We start from the raw sequence: 24,641 nt of genomic DNA, 5'->3' as shown, positions 1-24,641 counted from the left end.
GACATGCAAAAATAAATTACTTAAAATCTACACAATGTGAATTGTTTAATCACTCTAGAAAGCAACAGGGACCGGAACCAGTGACTTATCAGAGAAGCAAAGCCCTGTAGGAGGAATAACAGGACAGGACTTCATCCTCAGAATGCTAAAAAAAAGGAAGTGAAGGAAAAGTTTTCACAGGAGTGTTTCTACAGTATTTTTTACTTATTGACTTATCCAGAGGATAGATCATACATGTATGATTGCTGGAAAAGCTCAATTGCTTGGACATCCACAAAGCAGAACATTGTACCGCAATCCCCTGTTTATATTGATTGGTTATGCCTGTATGATCATTCCCTTATTCACTTAATGGGACTGACTGTGACTGTGGTCATGCAGCGTCACTACTGTGCCATTCATGTGAGGCACTTAGGGGCTGCGATTCTTTTGAGCAGTGGGGTCCTGATGGTTGAATAGGTGTTAAACACTGTATTTGGGTTAAAAGACAACAAGGAAAAGATGCACAGCCACCCAAATACGTATATCTATGTAGACAACTTTTATTGTACAATAATAAAAATAAAAAGGACCAGGCAAATCTATAAAATCAATTAAATGCACACACCGACACCTGAACATAGCAGTGAATAAGTAATTCAGACCCATCTGAATGCAGCAATAAGCATATGGCTATGTACCTACTAATAATGCATAATTGAAGTAATATTACACTATCGATAAATGAAAATGAGCATAGATGGAAAAAATCTATACTTCACCAATAGCACGAACCCCAGTCACACCCCTTTTTCAGGTTTTCTCAGTAAAATGGAGAGTTGGTGTTTTTTTTTTTTTTCAATTCTGGCACACAGACGGAATTTTTGGCACAGAACCCGAAAAAACAGGTGAGGTTTATAATAGTAAATCAGGGCCAGTGTGTAATTTGGAGCAACAAGTGCAATGAGTAGAAAAGGAAGTCCCAAAAGGTACAAAATGGCTTCCTTTTTTCTCACAAATAATTTGAATATGAAAATTGTGTCTCTTATATATGGCATTGATTTGGAAATGTTTCTTTAATAAGATAAAGTATACTCACATGGGCAGATTTCTTCTCAGATTTTAGCTTTGGAGATCTTGATGTAAGGTTACAGTGCTAAAAAAAGCAGATAAAAAGACAACATTATTTTTCTTTGAAAAATGTATGGCCTTTCCTCATCAGCACTGTTGCCTATTCAGACAGCTGATCTAATATCAATGGCCTAATGAAGCATGTTAACATTATTTATCACATCATTCAAAATTAAATATTTCAGATACAGTCAACAGGAAAACCTTAATAAGGCACTTTCCCACATGTATGCAAATGCATGTTTCTGAAACCATGCCCCTTTGCATTGTCCAGTGGTGGCGCAAGGCTGCTAGGATTATCTGGTACATAACATGGCTATTGTTAAACTATTGGAGGAATAGTTTTAGACACATGCATTGACTGGCATGTGTGAACACAGCCTAACTATCAATTGATCAATTGCAATCATTTATTTAATTTTTATTTTTGTGTGAACATTGACTATAGTTTGCAATATTTTCATATCAGTACTGCCAGCTTAGTTACAGCTGTTTCATACACAATGTGTACCTCCTCCCATCACTCATATGTCTGGGGAAGTACACATCATGCATAAAATGGCTGTAATTAAGCTGATGGTGCCCGCACCTGTGCTCCCCTGCTTTTAGGCATGACATTGCACTAAAAATAAAGGTTTTCAACATGCAACAATTTTCCTATGCAATGGTACCTTGAAAGCACATTCAATATACAATGTTGCAGACACTGCAGATTTGTAGTATGGGGAAAAAGCTGGAAGATCCATCCAATCATCAGGGGAGATACATGGATCTACTGATGGCAGAGGAATTACGGGAAAAGATAAAATTCACTTACAAGATTAAAACTTCTAACTTAAAAATTAACACTGTGTATAGATAAGAAGCTTCAGTTTTTACAGCTGAATTGAAATTGCTTCAGAGACAGAACACTCATTACCCAATCACTGTTACAAGATATGGGGATCTCTTCCTGCTGCATACACAGATATGCATGAAGGTCTTCCTAACAGAATTCTGGTGTAATCTGCATGTCTTAAATTATTTTTTCACATTGATCATTAATTTTAGACACTTTATAGAGGGTGTTATTCCTGTAAAAAGGAGGGTGGCCTATGCAAGAGGGGGTGTGACTTAAAGGGGTACTCTGGTTGAAAATAATGTTTTTCAAATAAAATGGTCCTAGAAAGTTAAAGGAGAACTCCAGAATATAAAAATGCTTCAAGACACACAATTTTTCACTACTCCGCAACGGCAAGCATTCTCACACTGCCGCTCAGCCCATCGCCGGCCGAGTCGGGTCTTGGCTGAGCGCAGTGTGACTCGCCGACCACCGGCAACCAGGAAGAGGATCGCGGCGGAGAACAGAGACGGTTACCGGAGGCCCCCGGGGGAGCGAAGGAAGGTATGTACATCTTTATTTTTTTTTTACTGCCGGCAGTATGGAGGACAATTTTATGTTCTGTAGTTCTCCTTTAAACAGATTTTTAAATCACTTCTATTTAAAAAGCTTTATCCTTCCAGGACATATGAGCTGCTGTATACTCCAGGGTAAGCTTTGAAGTTCTTTTCTGTCTGACCACAGTGCTCTTTGCTGTCACCTCTGTCCATGTCAGGAACTGTCCAGAGCAGGAGAGGTTTGCTATGGGGATTTGCTCTTACTCTGGACAGTTCCTGACATGGATAGGGGATCCCCCACCTCCTTTCTGCAGTCATTGATGCAGCCTGGCTTTGCGATAGATAGGGATGAGTGAATCAAATCTGACAAATCCAAATTTGTTACGAATTTCAGGAAGATTTCGATTTGCAACGAATTTGAATATCGCCACGATTCGATCGTGCAAATCACTTCATTTAACTCCATTTAATGCATTCCAGGCTCCAGGGCATCTAAAATGTTGGATCCACATGTGAGGACATGGGGCAAGTAGTCCTGGGAAGGCAGGAACAAGGGTCAGTGGGATGACCCTGGATCACATGCAGTATGCAGACAATCAGCAGCCAGTCACCCCTGTGATGTCACAGCCCTATATTATCGGCAGCCATCTTGCGGCCAATCACTTCAGCCTTTTATTGCAGAGAGAGAGAGAGAGAGAGAGAAAGAGGGACAGACAGCAGTGTGTGTTGCACCGAAAAAATTTTTTTACAGCAGTGATTCACCTCCCAGTCACATCAACGTTCTATTGCAGTGGGACAGAGAGCACTGCACAGAAACGCTTTTTTACAGCAGCAATTCACCTCAAGCCCAAATCCAACCTAGAAGCACTGATAGGGAAGGGAATGAGATTGGGAGAGAAAGTGCAATTTTGGGTGTAGTACACAGCAACTGTGTGCTGCAGCACTGGTTTGTACAACAGCTGAAAAGCTAATAGTAGCTGAAAAGCCAGCCAGTTAGGGTGAGCAGAGCACTTAAAGAGTATTGTCCTCTATTAAGTGTAACCTGTGCATGCATCTAAGTGATGTACAATTTTGTTCTTGTTAAAGTCTTAAGGGCCTAAATACTGTGAAAGGCCGGGCAAAAGTACACACCTGCTGGTGTTGTAGACAAATACTGTTTTAAGCATACTGGAGCGCATCGTCCTCCCCACATAAGAGCATACCACATACGTACATCTAAGTGGTGTACCATTTTATTCCTGCTAAGGTCTTAAGGGCCTAGATACTGTGAAAGGCCAGCCAAAAGTACACACCTGCTGGTGTTGTAGACAAATACTGTTTTAAGTGTAGTAGAGCATACTGTACTCCCCTCATATACACAATAGTATGTCAGGCAGAGAAGTTCCAGGATGTGCAACAGAGGTCGCAGCAGACTATGGGTAAGTGGCAGCAGGAGGCCTGAGCTCCCGGTATCAGCTAGCGGTCGCGTCTCGACCAGTAACCCATCTGCCATCATTGATTGGTTAACACGGTCATCCACTTCATCACAAGTGACATCTGACACTCGTTGGGTTCCTCAGACACAACCCTCATTTGGCATGGCCTGGGAGCAGTCCCTGTCCTCCCATTGCCTCTGTCCTCTGTTGTTCCCTCCCCCACAGAAGTATTTTATGCTGTGGGTTCAGCACCACTATTTAGTGAGGACGATATACTAGAGGACAGTTAGAAGTTACTGCCCAGCAAAGAAGTGGAGGAGACATCTGCCGCTTCCTCCGCTAGGCAGGCAAGTAGTGATGAGGAGACGTTGGAGGTGGTGTTGCGAGCGCTCAGGGTCCTGAAGCCGACACTGTTGAGGAACCTGAGGAGGACATCAGTCACGTGCAGACACAACTCTATGATGATGAAGCCTATAGCACTTGTGAGTTGGGTGCAGAAGGTGCTTCATAATCATTAGGAGAAGAGGGTTTCATGTTGCCCGTGTGGCAGCAGCTGAGCCAGCAAGGTGGTAGCATGGTTGGCAGTCAGCATGGTGGCAGAAGTGGAAAGTCTGGAGCCAAACGTGCCCGGGGTAGACCATCTGCTTCGTGGCAGTCTACCTTTCTGGGAGGTAGTGGAACAGAGGTTCCTTATTTCGGCGGCAGTAGCAGTCAATCAGTGCTGACTGTTGGTGGGAAAATCAGCTACTTGGCGGTGTGGCAGTTTTTCATCAAGCATCCAGAAGATGTTAACCTGGCCACATGCAAGATGTGTCGGCAGAAGGTGAAGCGTGGCTAGGGTCCTAAAGTTGGCGCACGGCCCTGCGTCAACATATGCAGCATCACCATAAAGTGGCCTTGGAGAAACATGGCTCTGATGTGGTGGTCCAGCCTGCTGCATCACCCAGTGGCATGCCGCTCCCTGTTTCAGCCAGACAAAGATCCACCACCTCAGCCGAAGGGAGCTGTGTGTCATACCCATCTTCTGTCGCTCCAGATGCTCCTGCTCCTCCTACGTTTAGTCAGTTATTCCATGTACAATCCATCTTCGAATGTTTGCATGCATTTCAGCCACTCCTACACCGCAAAGCACACCCTCCTTGAGCTGCAGCATTAGAACGGCATCCCCCAACATAGTCTGATTTGTGACGTATCCACACGTTGGAATTCCACCTTCCATATTTTGGATCGACTATACGAACAGAGAAAAGCCATCACCAATTTCTTGATGATCCAAGCGAATAAGGGGACTCCCCTGTGTAACTTCAATGTCAACCAGTGTCAGATCATACGTTACACTTGCTGTTTGCACTGGCCCTTTGAGGAAGCCATATTATTAGTCAGTCGCCAGAATTACGGGATGAACAACGTCACTCTACTGCTTCATCTACTACAACACATGTTGGAAACAATGGCTGGTCAGGGCACTGGAGACATGGCGCCTACATCTCATGGCCACAAGAGCCCTGTGGGGGCTGAACTGGAGGAGGAGGGGGAGGGGCACAGTGGAGTACAGTTTAGGTTTTGCGAAATGGGCAGTTTTTCTAGTCATCTGACAGGAGTGGAGGAGCAGGAGCAGCTAGATTTGCTAGAAGGTTATGAGGAAGGCAAGACAGAGGACCCAGACAAACCGTGGCAGTATTCAGTGGAGATGGAGGTAGGGAGTCCCTCAGAGTCACTTGCACAAATGGCACGATGCATGCTTGCTTGCGTAGTGACTGCCTAAATTGTCACCATTCGGCAGTGGGATAACTTCTGGCTCTCCACCTTATTGGACCCTCGCTATCGGCATAAAATGGGGGCCTGTTTCACACCCACTGAGAGGGAGGACACACTGACCTACTACAGAGACATCCTACGTAGTCAGTTGGTCGATGCCCATTATCCATCCTCTTGCAGGTCTGACTGGGGCCCTCTGCACTTACCTTCCACTGCCATGGCTGCTGGGGAGGGGTGGGGTGGCAGGAGCAGTACCAGCTCCAGCAGCAGCAGCAGCCTGATTCTACAGTTGCTGATGAGTAGCTTTCTTCACCTGCATAGTGAAGCAACTCATCAGCAGCGGGTAGACCTGGAGCAGGACCTGAGCAAGCTGGTAGTGGCATGCTGTCAGGGGCAGTGCTCCGGCCATTCATTCTGGCTGTGAGCGCTCCCCCCTCCTTAACTTCCCTGGCTCCGTGACTCGCGGTGTAGGACGCACCCGCACATGTGTCCCGATGCTTTTCTAGGGACAACGCTCAGGCCATGTTATCCGGCCAGCATGAACACACCTCTTCTGCTTGTGTTGTTGGCTCCAGGACTCGCTATGCAGAGCACTCCCTCATGCGAGCCCCAGGCATCTCTTTACCTTTCTCCGTCCCAGGCCTCTCTTCTGTTTTACCTCTCTGGCGCTTGCATCGCCTTTCCTTAGGGTGCACGCTCACTGGCGTTGCTAAATTTAAAGTGCCAGTATCCCCTTAATTGGTGCCCTGCTGGGCGGACCCTATATAAGTCCAGCACCTCCCTAGTGTGGTGCCTGATGTTAGTGCATTGTGCTTAAGAGAAAGCGTTCTCTTTGTGTGTACCTTATAGTGTTCCTGACCTCTCGTTTGTGACTTGACCTTGCTCCTTTGCCGCCTGCCTCCTATCCTTCTGCTTATGACCTTACTATGCTTCCTTGCTGCCTGCCTCCTGACTTATTGCCTGTGAACTGACTACGCTACCTTGCTGCCTGCCTCCAGACCCATGCTTCATCTGACTCCGTCTTCTTCTGTGCCAAGCATCACCTGGGCAACCTGTGTGGACTGATTGTGCCAGGGGTAGTGACCTGGGTGCCGTCTGCCACAGCATGTCCATCCCGCTTTGCAGTGGGCTCTGGTGAAAACCAGGGGCACCTTCGCTCCGCTCCCTGGTACGAACCAGTCATAGTCCACACAGGACAGCAGATCCACTACAGCTGAAGATCCACTGGACTTCTGGGCAGCCAAACTTGATTTGTGACCGCAACTAGCAGAGTTTGCCCTGAAAAAGCTGTCCTGCCTGGCCAGTAATGTGCCATCAGTATTTAGTGCGGTGGGGGCCATAGTAACCCCAAGGAGAACTTGTCTGTTGACAAAAAATGTGGAGAGACTGACCTTTGTGAAGATGAATCAGGCATGGATCAGCCAGGATTTCCACCCACCAATACCTGATACATCAGAGTAGATTGACCATGGTGCAACATCAACACTTCACAAATATGGATAGTGGAAAATATATTAAAGGCGCTGCTCCCCAGTTACAGATATTCCTCCGCATCAGACCACATCAGAGTATTGAGGATATGCATTACATAAAACTTTAATAATATTCTTCGGATAAAATATGTACCCACATTTTTTTTTTAAGTCAAGCAAAAGGAAAGGTGTGCAAAAAACACCATGTGCCAACTACACCACCAAGTATTGATGTGATGCATAGACCTCTAAAAGGTGCAAGGGAACAAGGTATGGTCCATTTTAACCGGTTGGGGTAAAAACTACCCCTTTAAGGCCCTACTCTTGCATTATTAATTCCCTTCTTGGTAAGTGTTACCCCCCCCCCCCCCCCCAAAAAAAAAGGGCGGCCCCACAAAGAAACTTCTCCCTATTTTCCCCCTACAAACACTGCAATTTTTCAGGGTTTTTAGGTGGAAATAGAGAGAGTTTCCTATGTGGGGCCACCCTTTTAAGGGTGAGTAACACTTGCCAAGAAGGGAATTAATAGGGCGAGAGTAGAAGCCGCCACCCTTTTTAAGACGAGTAACACTTTCCTCGAAAATGTGGAAAGGAACAACGTATTGTCCATTGTAGCAGGTGGGGGTAAAAACTTCCCCTGTAAGGCCCTACTCTCAACCTATTAATTCCCTTGTTGGAGAGTGTTACCCTAAAAAGGGCAGTCCCACACATGAAACTCTCTCTATTTCCACCTAAAAACCCTGAAAAATGGCAGTGTTTGTAGGGGGAAATAGGGAGAGGTTTCTGTGTGGGGCTGCCCTTTTTAGGGAGAGTAATGCTTGCCAAGAAGGGAATTAATAATGCAAGAGTAGGGCCTTACATGGGAAGTTTTTCCCCCCACCGGTTACATTGGACCATGTGTTGTTCCCTACCAACTTTTAGAGGTCTTTGCATCCCATCAATACTTGGTGGTGTTGGTTGGCACATGGTGTTTTTTGCACACCTTTCCTTTTGTTTGATTTAAAAAAAATTGGGTCCATATATTTTATCCTAAGCATATTATTTAAAAGTTAAGTTTTATGTAATGCATATCCTAAAAACTTACCTGTGCACACTAACACTTTTACATAAAGAGACCGTTTTCTCCTGGCTACCTGCCTCAGCTACTATTCTGATCCTGCCACCTGCTTGATGACACACATTTGATGCCAAGTTCTCCTTTTTTCACCCACCTTCTTCACCGGGTACTGGTATTGCCACCCACCGCACCACTCTGTCACTGGGTCACTTTCAGGACTCCTGATGCTGCTGGTGCCAACTCCAGGCTCTCCCATTCTGCCACCATATGTTCTCCTCGTGATGATGATACCTTCAGGCTGCCTCATTCTGCCACCATATGTTCTCCTTATGCTTATGCCACCTCCAGGCTGTCTCATTCTGCCACCACATGTTCTCCTCATGCTGATGCTAGCTCCCAGCTTTCTCATATTGCCACAATATGTTCCCCCCATGTTGCATCCCCCTCCAGGCTGTGTCATTCAGCCATTATATATTCTCTTCATGCTGCCACCAACTCCAGGCTGTGTCATTAACAACTATATGGTCTCCCCATGCTGCCACCAACTCCAGGCTGTGTCTTTCAGCCACTATATGGTCTCCTTATCCTACTGTAAACTCCAGTCTTTGTCATTCAGCCACTATGTGCTGCTGCCAACTCCAGGCTGTGTCATTCAGCCACTATATGGTCTCCTCAGGCTGCCGCCACCTCCACGCAATGTCATTCAGCCACTATATGGTCTCCTCATACTGATGCCACCTCCAGGCTCTGTCATTGTGCTGCTCTGCGACAGTGATTCTAATAGCGATGCCTCTGATTTGCATGTCATACTGAATAACAGTATTATTTCACTACCCCAGCGCACACCTTATGCGTGTTACAGCAAGGCAAAGTGTTCTACACATCAATTAAGGCTCTCTGTAGGCCATAAATAGCCATTTTTAATAGTGATTCACCGCGAATAAATTCGGACCAAAACAAATATTTTGGGAAAATTCTGCGAATCGGCCAAATCGAATTTTTCAAAAAATTTGCTCATCTCTAGCCACAGACATAGCATTATATAGTGAATGCAATTTAATGATTGCATGTAAAACGTGAGACATAGGAAATCTTAAAAATAATGTTTATAAAATTATATAAAACCCCCTCCCTAATTAAAAATAAAATCACCCTTGTTTTTCCATTTTACAAAATAAATAAATTATAAAAAAAAAATTTGATATTTGTATTGTCGCGTGTGTACTTTTCCAAACTATTAAAACATAATGTTTATAATCCCCCATGGTAAACATTTAAAAAATACCATACCCTAAAAATACAGATTTTTAATCATATTGCATATAAAAAAAAAATCATGAATCAAAGAAGGCTTATCAAACATCCCCTTATACAGAAAAATAAAAAGTTGTAGGGGTCAGAAAAGGACAATTTTATGTATTCCAATTTTGTTATAAAATAAGTTAATTCTTTTTTAAAGTAGTACAATATTAGAAAAACAATATAAATTTGGTATAGTTCTAATCACATTGACCTACAGAATAAAGAGAATATGTCATTTTTATGATAAAGCACAAAATTAGCAAAATGTTTTTTTTTTAATAAATTTCCACTCACAAATAATATTTTTTTTTTGGTTTTGTGGTACATTTTATGGTAAAATTAAATGTTTCATTACAAAGAGAAATTGGTTTCACAAAAAACAAATCCACATATAGGTCTGTATGTGGAAAAATAAAACAGTTATGTCTCTTAGAAGGCAAGAAATCTCTCAGACAATGCAAAAATGAAATTTGGATGTGTCCTCAAGGTCAAAATGGGCCGTTTTCTTAAGGGGTTAGATTAAAGTATAACCCTAATCACAAAGATATGCAAAAATGTTTTTAAAATGTTTTTAAATGTTTTTAAAATGGTTATATATATATATATATATATATATATATATATATATATAATTAAAAAAAATTAGGTTGTAGGACAAATGTACCTGTCCTTCATTTATTTTTGAAGTATTTATAGTAATTGTTCAGATAGATAGAACTAATTCTAAACCAATTATTTTTAATACTGAAGGTTGGGTTCTCACATAGCAGTCTTGATATAGCCATGGCGTGGTCGGCGGGAGCGGGGGGGGGGGGATCGGGGCCTCCAAAACTACCCTGGCATGCAAATCAGTGCAGTCTTAAATTGTCTCCACCTGCAAGCACTGAATTGTTAATGGTTACATGGTATTAGATAAGTTGCATTTTATCATGCAGCCAATATAGCTTAAAGGGGTACTCTGCCCCTAGACATCTTATCCCCTATCCAAAGGGATCTCGGCTGCAGCACCCCACTGTTATTACTGCACAGAGCTCTGTGCATAATGGCGGGCGATACAGGGGGCAGAGCATCGTGACGCCGTGGCCCCACCCCTTGTGACATCATGGTCCACCCCCTTAATGCAAGTTCATGGGAGGGGGCGTGACAGTCACAAGGGGCACAGCCATGATGTCATGATGCTCCGGCCCCTGTGTTGCCCGTCATTATCCACAGAGGGAGTTTGCTCTGTGCATTAATGATGGCGGGATGCCGCAGCGGGGATCCCGGGGGACCCAAGCGTCGAGACCTCTGCGATCAGACATCTTATCCCCTATCCTTTGGATAGGGGATAAGATGTCTAAGGGCAGAGTATCCCTTTAAAATGCTTGTAGCTGCAGTAAATTTGGAAACCTCGCTGACTCCTATGCCCTATCAATTTCATTTTACATAAAAGGTTAGAAAATACAAACAAATATGCAGTTTCCCAGTTTATTTGCTTTCTTTTATTGGTATTACCAGAGGCATCGGGTCATGGAGCACCTCATCAATGGCAGCACAGATTTCTTCAGTTTGTTGTCTAAGCAATGCAGGGGAACACATCTAAGAAAAAAAGATTTAGAAAGCAATATTTGATACAGTGGAGCCCTGTGACAAAATTAAGAATAGGATATTACTCAATTTACCTCAGTGTGTGTATCTCTTTTATCCTCAGCTTCATTACTTCTTCTGCTTACTACAGGTTCATCGAATGCCTTAATAAAAAAAAGTTTTTCATTAAGATATCAGAAGTATTGTAAAACATGTCTGTTATTCTATTAATAAGCACTCTAGGTTTCTTGTTCTTTTTTTCCCATATTGTGCACACTCACTAGTCATACATCACTCTTTGTTTTAGTCTAGCACAGCTGCATCTATGTGTTATATTACGCTAACTTGGTCATGTGATCACCAGTATAACTCTAAAAAAATTAATAAATACTGTGCTTAATGTGAGTGACAGGATGTCAGACCTGGTTTCTGACTTCCTGTGAACTACAGGATGACATCATCACCTACAAGATCGCCCCATACTAGCTCTTAGACCCCTCCCCACTCCACCTAGCACCATCTGCTATCTAGGGGTCAGGATAAATAGCATTCATGTCTACGGTAGAGCTATTTTCCCTTATTTGAGTGGTGGGTTTGACTAGCGTGCATCTTATTTATCAAGAAGGTGCAGCAGGATGATGAACTTTGCGCAGTTCTGCTGTGGGTGGGAAAATCTTTACCACATAGACGTTTTCTAGACACTTGTGAGGGAGGGAAGAAGACACTTTCCGGGGTCCTGAATTTGGCAGGTCAGGTGTTTTTACTTACTTTCACAGAGTTGCCGGGACATTTTTAATTGCATTCTAGACGCCACAATCAAATTTGATTGCAGTGTCTAAGGGATTAAAGCCGGGCATCACCGTGATCAGTGATGTCTGGCATTAGTGATGGGTCCTGGTGGCAGATAGCTGCCAGGACCACCCAGCTATGACCTGCGCTCAGCTCCTGAGCACATGTCATAGAAGGGGAGTGGGACGCTGTCATCAATAAGAGGTTAAAGGTTGAATGGTGGAAGGTAGAAATTATTCTCAGGCCTACTGGTAGGTGTTGTAGCTTTGCGCCTAAAAAAGTACCTTTGCGCACAAAATTGCGACTTTTGACAAAAGTTGCAAATGGTAAATACGTGAACACTGCACGTATTGAAAAAAATTTCAAATCAACTTTGAAAAATTGCTGCAAAATACAGATAAACAGCAGTAAAAATGTGTGAAAATTCCATGAAAAGTGAAAGTGGTGAATGCAGCTTAAAGACATCAAATCTTCATAAAACACTTTAACTGTGATTATAGGTCAAATTATTTTTACCTTATGACAATATTTTTAAAAAAATAAGACACATTTTGAATAATACACATGAAAGCTGCACAGTGTGAACTGCCCCAACTCACTTGACAGTCTTATGAATTCAGCTGGGGGATCCCCAGGACTTGCATCCTGATAAGATTACCAGCTGCAATAATCAAATGTCCCAGTCTAGTCTGGAAGTAAGACCGCCTACTAGACTCCCAAGTCCAGAGTCGGTAGGTATTTAGATGAATAAAATACAGGCTTTACCAAATCTTTCACCCATAAAACAATGTATCAATCCTCCAATCCCCCCCCCCACTTACCAATAGCCTGCTGAAAGCAGATTGAACCGTATCTTCAATATTTATTTTAGAGTAAGGTCACACATAGTGTATACACAGTCTATTTCATGATGAGTGAAATCTACTGCGAATAGGCTATATGTAACCCTTCCCTAAAGTCACAAATGCAACTGTAATGTGCAAGGTTCCTGAAAAAATTAATTTGAATAGAGTACAGATATTTAAATAATTTCAAATAAGAAAACACTAAATACAATGAAAACAATGATTTCAAATCAGAAAACACTAAATACAATATAAATAAGTAATCCCTGGTAGTCGAATGTGTTGTACTGATCTGTAATACATTATTCCCAACCTTCTACAGGCCTTATTGTACCTCTGTGTGCATTGTACAGATTTTGTAAGAATCAGCAAGAAAAAAAAAGTGACATCTATCAAGGCATCGGAGATTATATGCTTGCCTTTACCTCAATTACATTTGATATGTATATCAAAGCATGTCTGAAAAGAAGTGATATCTTTTGAATTTCCAAGATCCTATTTTGTAATGTATAACAATGAAATACATCTCTTTAAGTGAAAGAATAGGAGCTATGACAGATGGTCTACAGTACTATCTTGACGAATCCCCTTTTGAAGGTAATTTATTTTACATGCTAAACTGTGCAAGTTGGATGACTTCTTGGCCTTTTGGATAAGATCAAGAGTAGTATCTGTTCTTATCAATTTCATGTCGGTGGCAGGTGACACCAGTATGGAGCTGGTGGGGATGGGTGCTGCATGGTAGGGGACAGGTGTACCAGGGCGTTCTGGGGCTGGTTCTGAGGAATCAGCTCGACGGCTGCCCCGATGTGACCTGTTTCCTCCGGGTCTCCCCATGAGGCTGAGAGGGTCTAGAGCTGAGGTATTTTAGTACCTTGGGGAGTGGTGACCCTGAGGTGCCGAAACTGGGAGGATAGACTCACTGAGTGGAAACACGGGCACTATGAACTCTTCACCTTCTGGCTAGGATCAGAGGAATTTTTTATGGATCCGGCCAGATGTCCGGGCAGTACATCTGCACACATTCACTTATTTATTTTTGTCTCACTGTGTCACTTTTTGCGTTTTGTGTGTCCACAGGATTTGTCAGGATGCGGTAGCCCTTCTGGGTGTCCCTCCTGGCGGTCTGTGTGTGTGGCCATTAGGTTCCTCACCTGCCTGCAAACACCCTGGGTACTCCTGCATTGGCAGGGTACCGACCGTTATCGGCTCTATGGGCAGATACCTTGGCTAACTCCAAGGGGAATGCCGGGTACATTTGTGGTCCCTTAGTAGCTTCGGCGAAAAGGGACATTGAACCTGGAGCCTCGCAGGTACCTTTTGGTCCGAAGGCGAAGGGTAAGTTTTGTTGGGGACCCTCTCTCCTATCGGAGAAGGGCTTTTGATAGACCGCATCCTGTGTGCATGTTTTTTTTTTGTGTAACACGTTTGCACTTTTTCTTGCACTTTGGGTGATTCGAGAGCACGTTTCTCGGCTCTTAAATAAAATAAAAAATCTGTGCAAGTTGGTCTTATTGACTGTATTTTAAAGCTGAATTGAAACTTTAATCTGTTAGCAAGTCTCTGTCATAAGCATCTGTGTGTTAAGACTATTGAGACAAAAGAGCTGACTGCTGCTCGATCTATAAGGAAAAATTAGAAACCGTAAATCCGTAGACTAGAGAGTTCTACATACTGGAAGTTATTTAGAATTTATGCAAGCTTTGTCATTCTGACTTTATGTTCCAACCATAAAAACTACTGAATAATTCCATCTAACACTTTTTTTTTTTAATAGAGAAACCTGTTACTTTGCTTTTATTCCCTTTTATAATGCAGCCAAACTACCCAAACCCAGACCTCCCCCACTCCGCTACCCCCACGTCAGCCACCAGCCCGGCTACTGCCGTCTCGGATGGCTGAACTCTCCTGTGTTGTAGTGGGGAGTCAGATACAGGCACTGAAGACATCATCACCCTGTATGTGCACTTGCATGTAAGGGAAAGGGGGGGGATTTGAGTGTGCGTGTATATATATATATATATATATATATATATATATATATATACACTAGTGTTTTCCAGGATGCCTCCAGTTGTTGCAAAACTACAATTGGGCATGCTGGGAGTTGTAGTTTTGCAACAGCTAGAGGCACCCAGGTTGGGAAATGCTGATTATATCCTCTGTAGTATACAGCGGCTGATAAGAACTGGAAGGATTAAGATTTTAAAATATTAATTATTAATTTGTATAATTTTCTAGCACCATTTAGTTTTTATTGGAGTACCCCTTTATAGCTGAGTTCACACACAGTATATTGGTTAGTATTTTGATCAGTATTTTTAGCCAAAACCAAAATTGTAATTGATACAGAGAAAAACTATAATGGAACGATTTGCTAATTTTTCTGTGTTTTGGACCAATCATTCGTTTTGGCAAAAAATTCTAACCAAATGCATGACCAAAATACTGACCGAATGTTGAACCCAGCAACTTTAACCTCTTAAGGACGCAGGGTGTATATGTACGGCCTGCGCTCAGTCCCGGTATTTAAAACGGGGTCACGGCGTGACCCCGCATCATACCGGGTCGATCCCGGCTGCTAATGATAACCGGGACCCTGGGCTAATAGCGTGCGGCACATATCGTTGTGCCGCGCGCTATTTACCCTTCAGACGTGGTGAAGTTGATCAAAGTTGATCGTCGCGTCCAAAACAAAAGTAAAAGCTTCCCGGCAGCTCAGTCAGCTGATCGGGACTATCGCAATAAAATTGTGATGTCCCGATCAGCTGGGACTCGAGCGTAGGCCCCCTTACCTGTCTCCGTCGCTTCCGATCTGCGTTTCATTGCTCCAAGCCTGAGCTACAGGCTTGAGCAATCGAGCCCCTAGAACGCTGATCCATGCAAAGTTATGGCTTTGCAGGGATCAGGGTAAAAGATCAGTGTGTGCATAGTTTGAATCACCCCCCTTTTCCCATAAAAAAAAACTGAGTAAAAAAAAATGAAAATAAACATATGCGGTATCGCCGCGTGCACGCAAAAAAATTCCAAAGTCCAAAATAGCATATTTTGGTCACTTATTATATCAGGAAAAAATGAATAAAAAGTGATCAAAAAGTCCAATCAATACAAAAATGGTACCGATAAAAACTTTCATGGCGCAAAAAATTTGCCCTCATACCGTCCCCTACGCGGAAAAATAAAAAAGTTATAGGGGTCCGAAGATGAGAATTTTTAACATATACATTTTCCTGCATGTAGTTATGATTTTTTTCAGAAGTACAACAAAATCAAACCTATATAAATTGGGTATCATTTTAACCGTATGGACCTACAGAATAAAGATAAGGTGTCATTTTTACCGAAAAATGCACTGCGTAAAAACGGAAGCCCCCCAAATTTTACAAACTGACATTTTTTGTTCAATTTTTTCGCACAATCATTTTTTTTCCGTTTCGTCGTGGATTTTTTGGTAAAATAACTAATGTCACTGCAAAGTAGAATTGGTGGCTCAAAAAATAAGCCATAATATGGATTTTTAGGTGCAAAATTGAAAGCATTATGATTTTTAGAAGGTGATGAGGAAAAAATGAAAATGCAAAAACGGAAAAACATGATTAAACTAAAGCAACTTTTTTTTTTTTTTTTATATTAAATACCGGAGCTAATGAAGATTTAAAAACAAATACATTGAAATGTATAGTATTACGGCTGAATCAGATTTATTTGTAACCTTAGTGCAACCTTTTCTGAATATTCAATTGAAAAGTGTCAAAAAAACAAACAAAAACAGGAGGCCTTACCTGATATTGATTTTAGTCCATAGCAGATTTTTCAGTAGAGTATGTGACTTTTGACAAATCTGGTGCATGCAGCACTATGTTAAAGACTTGAAAGCTTTCAGAATTTCAATAGAATTTCAAAGCTAGAGGAGCAAAGCTAACACTACAACTATCACCATTTCACTACTGCTTACTGTCCTGTCTGCTGGCTACTACACCTCCCACCAGTTCATCACTGTCTGCTGGCTACTACAACATCCACCAGACTACTGCTGTCTGCTGGCTACTACAAACCGATCAGTCCACTGCTGCTTGCTATCTGCTGGATGCTACAACTCCCTCCAGTCCACCACTGCCTGCTGTCTTCTGGCTTCTATAACTCCCAGAAGTCTACCATTGCCTGCTGTCCGCTGACTACAACTCCTTCCAGTCCACCATCACCCTTGCTGCCGCAACTACCATCCAGGCCTGCACACACACAACCCATGATTCCCAAAAAGGGATATTTTATCAGCTTCTCATAAAAAAGCTATTTCTTCTTCACTATTTTGGGAAACCAATCTTGTTGTTTCCCAAAAGGGAACATTTCTGGAACGCTTGAAAAAAACGATTGGGTCGTCACTTGCCAGACTCAAAAGCTGTCGCAACTTCTAAAAAGGGAGACTGTTTTATATATTATTTTTTTTTAACTGTTTAATGTTTACCAAAGCTCATTATTTTTACTGTTTATTTAATATTTTTGAGACACTGTTACCAATCCTATTGCACATCCCAAAAAGGGAGAATTTGTGGAATGCTTGGAAAAAGCTATTGCATCTACTGATACCGCTGTGTGTATTTTAACACCGTCAGACATCTGCCAACAAACAGGGATTATGCACGTTTCCTTTAGTGTTGAAAAGCATACAAAATACGCTAGTGCACCGTGTTTTTAACCCATTCAGTATATTGGGTTACAGGTACGCCCTTGTGTCCTGTTACTTAAAGGGGTACTCCACCCCTAGACATCTTATCCCCTATCCAAAGGATAGGGGATAAGATGTCAGATCGCCAGGGTCCCGCTGCTGGGGACCCCAGGGATCGCTGCTGCAGTACCCAGCTATCACTACTGAGCAAAGCGAGATCGCTCTGCACGTAATGACGGGCAATACAGGGGCCGGAGCATCGTTACGTCGCGGCTCCGCCCCTCGTGACGTCACGGCCCGCCCCCATCAATACAAGTCTATGGGAGGGGGCGTGGCGGTCGTCATGCCCCCTGCCATAGACTTGCATTAAGGGGACGGGCCGTGATGTCATGAGGGGCGGAGCCGTGACGTCACGCTGCTCCGGCCCCTGTATCGCCCGTCATTACGTGCAGAGCAATCTCGCTCTGCTCAGTAATGATAGCGGGGTGCCGCAGCGGCGATCCCCTGGGTCCCCAGCAGCGGGACCGCGGCGATCTAACATCTTATCCCCTATCCTTTGGATAGGGGATAAGATGCCAGGGGCGGAGTACCCCTTTAAGGACAAAGGGCATATCTGTATGCCCTGATCCCTTAACGGGTTACTCCGGTGGAAAACTTTTTTTTTTTTAAATGAACTGGTGCCAGAAAGTTAAATAGATTTGAAAATTACTTCTGTTCAAAAATCTTTATCCTTCCAGTACTTATTAGCAGCTGTATGCTACAGAGGAAATTCTTTGCTTTTTTAATTTCTTTTTTGTCTTGTCCACAGTGCTCTCTGCTGACACCTCTGTCCATGTCAGGAACTGTCCAGCGTAGCGTAGGTTTGCTATGAGGATTTTCTCCTGCTCTAAACAGTTCCTGATATGGGCATCAGGTGTCATCAGAAAGCACTGTGGACAAGACAAAAAGAAAATAATTTCCTCTGTAGCATGCAGCTGCTAATAAGTAAAGGAAGGATAAAGATTTTTTAATTGAAGTAATTTACAAATCTGTTTAACTTTCTGGCACCAGTTGATTTAAATAAAAATGTTTTCCACTGGAGTACCCCTTAAGTAGGTTTAACCCCTTAAGGACCAAGAACGTACCGGTACGTCCTTGGTTCTGCTCCCATGATATAACGCGGGGTTACACGGTAACCCTGCATCATATAACGGCGGGCCCGGTGTCATAGTGAAGCCGGGACCCGCCGCTAAAAGCGCGAGGTGCCGATCGCGGCGCCGCGCGCTATTAACCCTTTAGCCGCGCGCTCAGAACTGAGCCACACGGCTAAAAGTGAAAGTAAAAACTGTCGGTTAGCTCAGTGGGCTGTTCGGGAAAGCCGCTGCAAAATCGCGGCATCCCGAACCGCTTGCAGGATAGCCGGAGGATCCCTACCTGCCTCCTCGCTGTCCGATCGCCAAATGACTGCTCAGTGCCTGAGATCCAGGCATGAGCAGTCAAGCGGCAGAATCATCGATCACTGGTTTCCTATGAGAAACCAGTGATCAATGTGAGTGATCAGTGTGTGCAGTGTTATAGGTCCCTATGGGAGCTATAACACTGCAAAAAAAAAGTGAAAAATAAAGTGAATAAAGATCATTTAACCCCTCCCCAATTAAAAGTTTGAATCACCCCCTTTTCCCATAAAAAAAAACACAGTGTAAATAAAAATAAAAATAAACATATATGGTATCACCGCGTGCAGAAATGTCCGAATTATAAAAATATATCATTAATTAAACCGCTCGGTCAATGGCGTACGCGCAAAAAAATTCCAAAGTCCAAAATAGTGCATTTTTGGTCACTTTTTACATCATTTAAAAATGAATAAAAAGCGATCAATAAGTCCTATCAATGCAAAAATGGTACCGTTAAAATCTTCAGATCACGACGCAAAAAATGAGCCCTCATACCGCCCCATACTCGGAAAAATGCAAAAGTTATAGGGGTCAGAAGATGACAATTTTAAACGTATTAATTTTCCTGCATGTAGTTATGATTTTTTCCAGAAGTCCGACAAAATCAAACCTATATAAGTAGGTTATCATTTTAATCGTATGGACCTACAGAATAAAGATAAGGTGTCGGTTTTACCAAAAAATTTACTATGTAGAAACGGAAGCCCCCAAAATTACAAAACTTCGTTTTTTTTTTCAATTTTGTCGCACAATGATTTTTTTTCCGTTTCACTGTAGATTTTTGGGCAAAATGGTGCAAAATTAAGAGTTATGATTTTTTAAAGGCAAGGAGCAAAAAACGAAAATGCAAAAGCAGAAAAACCCCCGGTCCTTAAGGGGTTAAAATGAGCACAGGAGCCGCACTCGCTTCAGAGCAGTGAGTGTCAGCATTCCCACCTCTGCCGGTCATTTAACCCTTTAGATGATGTCATCAATGCTGATCATAGCATCTAAAGTGAAAATGATAGTTGCAATCACGGGGGTTCTGTGAGCTAAAATGGTGGAGAAGGGTCCTCTTACCTGCCTCTTGACACTGATCGCTGATTCACTGATGCATGCAGGTTTAGTCAGACTATAATAGTGGATTGCCGATCAAAACTGTGTAATGCTATGACATAAGCATAGCATTATAGAGTAAATGCAATCTAATGAATGCATATAAAAGTCCCCTTTGGGGACTTTAAGAGTGTAAAATAAAAATTAAACATGTTTGTAAAATTATATAAAAGCCCCTCCCCTAATAAAAAATCTAATCCTCCTTATTTTCCCATTTTACTAAATAAATTAAGATATTTGGAATTGTCAAAACTATTAAAATATAAAATGTTATGATCAGTAAACAGCATAAATGTAAAAAAAATACCAAAGACCAAAAATACAGATTTTTTATCACATCATATATCAGAAAGAAATTTATAAAAAGTGATAAAAACATCCCATTAAAACACACAGTGCAAAAAATAGGCCCTCAAACATCCCTGTATACCAAAAGATAAAAAAGTTATAGAAGTCAGAAAAGGACAATTTTATGCATATCAATTTTGTAAAAAAAAGTTAGCATTTTTTTTAGTACAGTAATAAAAATAAACTATATAAATTGGGTATCGTTTTAATGGTATTGACTAGAGATGAGCTGCTGACGAAGCTGACGAACCTGAATTCGTTACGAATTTCATGAAATATTCGATTCGCAATGAATGCGAATATCACCACGATTCGATCGCGCAAATTGCTACATTAAATTCCATTTCACAGCGTTCCTGGCTAAATGAGACCTAAAATGGCGGATCCACATGTCAGTACATGGGGCAGGGGGTTATGCTCTTCTGAGTGTTGCTGTGTAAGAGGGTCCGTGAAAGAGGAGTTACAAAAACAGGAGTTTGAAAGCAGGAGGTTGAGATCGCTGTGAGTGCTAATTTCTGAACCCACAAGGTCTACAAAAAATTTTAAGTGTAATTTTGACTGTCTGTTTTTTCCTATACATTTGTGAAATCCCCATAACTAGATGGCCTCCATGTTGGAAAATGCAGTCCAATGTACATCCTGTTCAATGTATGCAATCCTTGAACAACAGTTTGAGGGTGCATATTGTTGTGCGAGATGTGTGCTAGTTGTCCGTTTGGAAGCCCAGATCCTGCATCTAGAGGGGCGACTGGCAACAATGAGAAGCATTAACAACATGGAGAGGAGTCTCGTGCTCACTGAGCAGGCACTCTCGGGAATAGAGGTGGGGGAGGACAGTGGGACGGAGTTGCAGGACAGTCAGGCAGTTATCTGGGTTATAGTTAGAAAGAGGGGTAGGGGAAAAAGTGTCAGGGAGGCTAGTCCTGAACTGGCACACCCCAACAAGTTTGCCTGCTTGGCAGATGAGGAGGATGCCATTACAGAGCTAGCAGAACTGCAGCAGGATACCGCCTCTGACCGCCAGGGGGGTGTCTGCTCCAGTAAGGAGGGAGGGAGGAGTACAGGGCAGGCCAGACAGGTACTAGTGGTGGGGGACTCAATTATTAGGGGGACAGACAGGGCAATCTGTCACAAAGACCGGGATTGCCGAACAGTGTGTTGTCTGCCTGGCGCACGAGTTCGGCACATCGCGGATCGGGTTGACAGGTTGCTGGGCGGGGCTGGAGAGGACCCAGCAGTCATGGTACATATTGTCACCAATGACAAAGTAAGAGGTAGGTGGAGTGTCCTTAAAAATGATTTCAGGGACTTAGGCCGCAAGCTTAAGGCAAGGACCTCCAAGGTAGTATTTTCTGAAATACTACCAGTACCACGAGCCACACCAGAGAGGCAGCGGGAGATCAGGGAGGTAAACAAGTGGCTCAGAAGCTGGTGTAGGAAGGAAGGGTTTGGGTTCATGGAGAACTGGGCTGACTTCGCTGTCGGTTACCGGCTCTACCGTAGGGACGGGCTGCACCTCAATGGGGAGGGTGCAGCTTTGCTTGGGGAGAAGATGGCTAGAAGGGTGGAGGAGTGTTTAAACTAGGGACTTGGGGGGAGGGAACCTACAGCAAAGAGGGGGAAGACAGTGTAGATAGAGAGGTGACAATTATAAATGTACCTGGGGGTGGAGCGGAGGGAGGGGTTAGAATAGTTAATAGGAATAGGCTTTATAGGAAAATAAAACTTACACCCTTGAATCCCATTAACCCCAATAACATAAAGGATGGAAATGTAAAGTGTATGTTCACAAATGCCAGAAGCCTAGCAAATAAAATGGGGGAGCTTGAGGCCTTGATACTGGAGGAACATATTGATAAAGTTGGGGTCACTGAGACATGGCTGGACTCCTCGCATGACTGGGCTGTCAATCTGCAGGGGTTTACATTGTTTCGCAAGGATAGAATGAACAGAAAAGGTGGTGGAGTCTGTCTGTATGTAAGAAGTGGTATGAAAGTCAGTGTGAACAATGCCATAGTGTGTGATGATTTTGAGGAGGTGGAATCACTGTGGGTAGAATTACAAAAGGAGGGAAATACTGAAAAAATAATATTTGGGGTAATCTACAGACCCCCTAATATCACTGAAGAGATAGAAGGTCGGCTGTATAAACAAATAGAGAGGGCCGCCCGGGCAGGTACAGTGGTAATAATGGGAGATTTTAACTATCCAGATATAGATTGGGGTCCGGGGTTGGCTAAAACTACAAAGGGGTGTCAATTCCTAAATTTATTGCAGGATAATTTTATGGGCCAGTTTGTGGAGGACCCAGCAAGAAGTGATGCCTTGTTGGATCTGATAATTTCCAACAACGCAGAGCTGGTTGGTAATGTAACTGTGCGGGAAAACCTTGGTAATAGCGACCACAATATAGTTACTTTTGACTTAAAATGTAGAAAACAAAGACAGGCGGGGAAGGCAAAAACATATAACTTTAAAAAGGAAAACTTCCCTGGGCTGAGGGCTGCACTAAAGGACATAGACTGGGGGGAGGTGTTGTCAAATACTGATACTGTTGTCAAATACTGATACAGAAGGTAAATGGGACATCTTTAAATCAACTCTAAATAACTATACAGCTAAATATATACCAAAGGGGAACAAATATAAACGATTAAAACTAAATCCTACATGGCTGACAAATGATGTTAAAAGAGCAATAAACAACAAAAAAAATTGCCTTCAAAAAATACAAATCTTATGGGTCAGCGATAACATTTAAACAGTACAAAGAGCTTAATAAAATCTGTAAAAATGTAATAAAAACAGCAAAAATTCTAAACGAGAGACAGGTGGCCAAAGAAAGCAAAACTAATCCTACATATTTTTTTAGATATATAAATGCAAAAAAAACAAGGACAGAGCATGTAGGACCCCTTAATAATGATAATGGGGAGGTTGTCACAGGCGATCAAGAGAAAGCAGAGCTACTGAATGGGTTCTTTAGTTCTGTATACACTATGGAAAAAGGAGCTGACATTGGCCAGGTCAGTGCTGGTAACACATCATGTAATGTACTGAACTGGCTTAATGTAGAGATGGTGCAAGGTAAGTTAAGTGATATAAATGTAAGCAAATCTCCAGGGCCAGATGGATTGCACCCAAGAGTTCTTAGAGAGGTAAGTTCAGTAATATCTGTACCCCTGTTCATGATATTTAGAGATTCACTGGTGTCTGGTATTGTGCCAAGGGACTGGCGCAAGGCGAATGTGGTGCCAATCTTCAAAAAGGGCTCTAGGTCTTCCCCAGGAAACTATAGACCGGTAAGTTTAACGTGCATTGTGGGTAAATTGTTTGAAGGACTTATAAGGGACTACATACAGGAATACATAGGGGATAAGAGTATTATAAGTGATAGCCCGCATGGGTTTACTAAGGATAGAAGTTGTCAAACCAATCTAATTTGCTTTTATGAAGAGGTGAGTAGAAGCCTTGACAGAGGAATGGCTGTGGATATAGTGTTACTGGATTTTGCTAAAGCATTTGATACTGTCCCTCATAGACGTCTGACAGGTAAGTTAAGGTCTTTGGGTTTGGAAATTTTAGTTCGTACATGGATTGAACACTGGCTCATGGATCGTACCCAGAGAGTGGTGGTCAATGATTCGTACTCTGATTGGTCCCCGGTTATTAGTGGTGTACCCCAAGGTTCAGTACTGGGCCCACTGTTGTTTAATTTATTTATCAATGATATAGAGGATGGTATTAACAGCTCTGTTTCTATCTTTGCAGATGACACCAAGCTTTGTAGCACGGTACAGTCTATAGAGGATGTGTATAGGTTACAAGATGACTTGGATAGACTAAGTGTCTGGGCATCCACTTGGCAAATGAGGTTCAATGTGGATAAATGTAAAGTTATGCATCTGGGTACTAATAACATGCATGCGTCGTATGTCTTAGGGGGGATTAAACTGTCAGAGTCACTGGTAGAGAAGAATCTGGGTGTACTTGTAGATCACAGACTACTGAATAGCATGCAATGTCAGGCTGCTGCTTCCAAAGCCGGGAGGATATTGTCATGTATAAAAAGAGGCATGGACTCGAGGGACAGGGACATAATACTCCCCCTTTATAAAGCATTGGTACGGCCTCACCTGGAATATGCTGTTCAGTTTTGGGCACCTGTCCATAAAGGGACACTGTGGAGTTGGAAAGGGTGCAGAGACGCGCGACTAAACTAATATGGGGTATGGAACATCTTAGCTATGAGGAGCGATTAAAGGAGTTACAATTGTTTAGTCTTGAGAAGAGACGTTTAAGGGGGGATATGATAAACGTATATAAGTATATAAATGGCCCATACAAAAAATATGGAGAAAAACTGTTCCAGGTTAAACCCCCCCAAAGGATGAGGGGGCACTCC

The 24,641-nt window shown here is 42.7% G+C and overlaps 1 protein-coding gene across 1 annotated transcript in view; it reads right to left on the bottom strand.

Annotated features, from left to right (window-relative positions):
* The window catches only part of MLIP (muscular LMNA interacting protein), a 394,933-nt gene that overhangs the window by 101,486 nt on the left and 268,806 nt on the right, over positions 1-24,641 (bottom strand). Inside the window, exons 8-10 of the mRNA XM_056565747.1 lie at positions 11,153-11,221; positions 10,986-11,069; positions 1,079-1,135 (exon numbers count right to left, since the gene is read on the bottom strand). Coding sequence (XP_056421722.1) covers positions 1,079-1,135; positions 10,986-11,069; positions 11,153-11,221 — 210 coding nt within the window. The remainder of the gene's footprint in view (positions 1-1,078; positions 1,136-10,985; positions 11,070-11,152; positions 11,222-24,641) is intronic.

This window comes from Hyla sarda, chromosome 3 (assembly GCF_029499605.1).
Source record: "Hyla sarda isolate aHylSar1 chromosome 3, aHylSar1.hap1, whole genome shotgun sequence".
Classification (NCBI taxonomy): Eukaryota; Metazoa; Chordata; class Amphibia; order Anura; family Hylidae; genus Hyla; species Hyla sarda.
The sequence above is the reverse complement of the archived record's forward strand: the minus strand, read 5'-3'. Positions and strand labels throughout refer to the sequence as shown.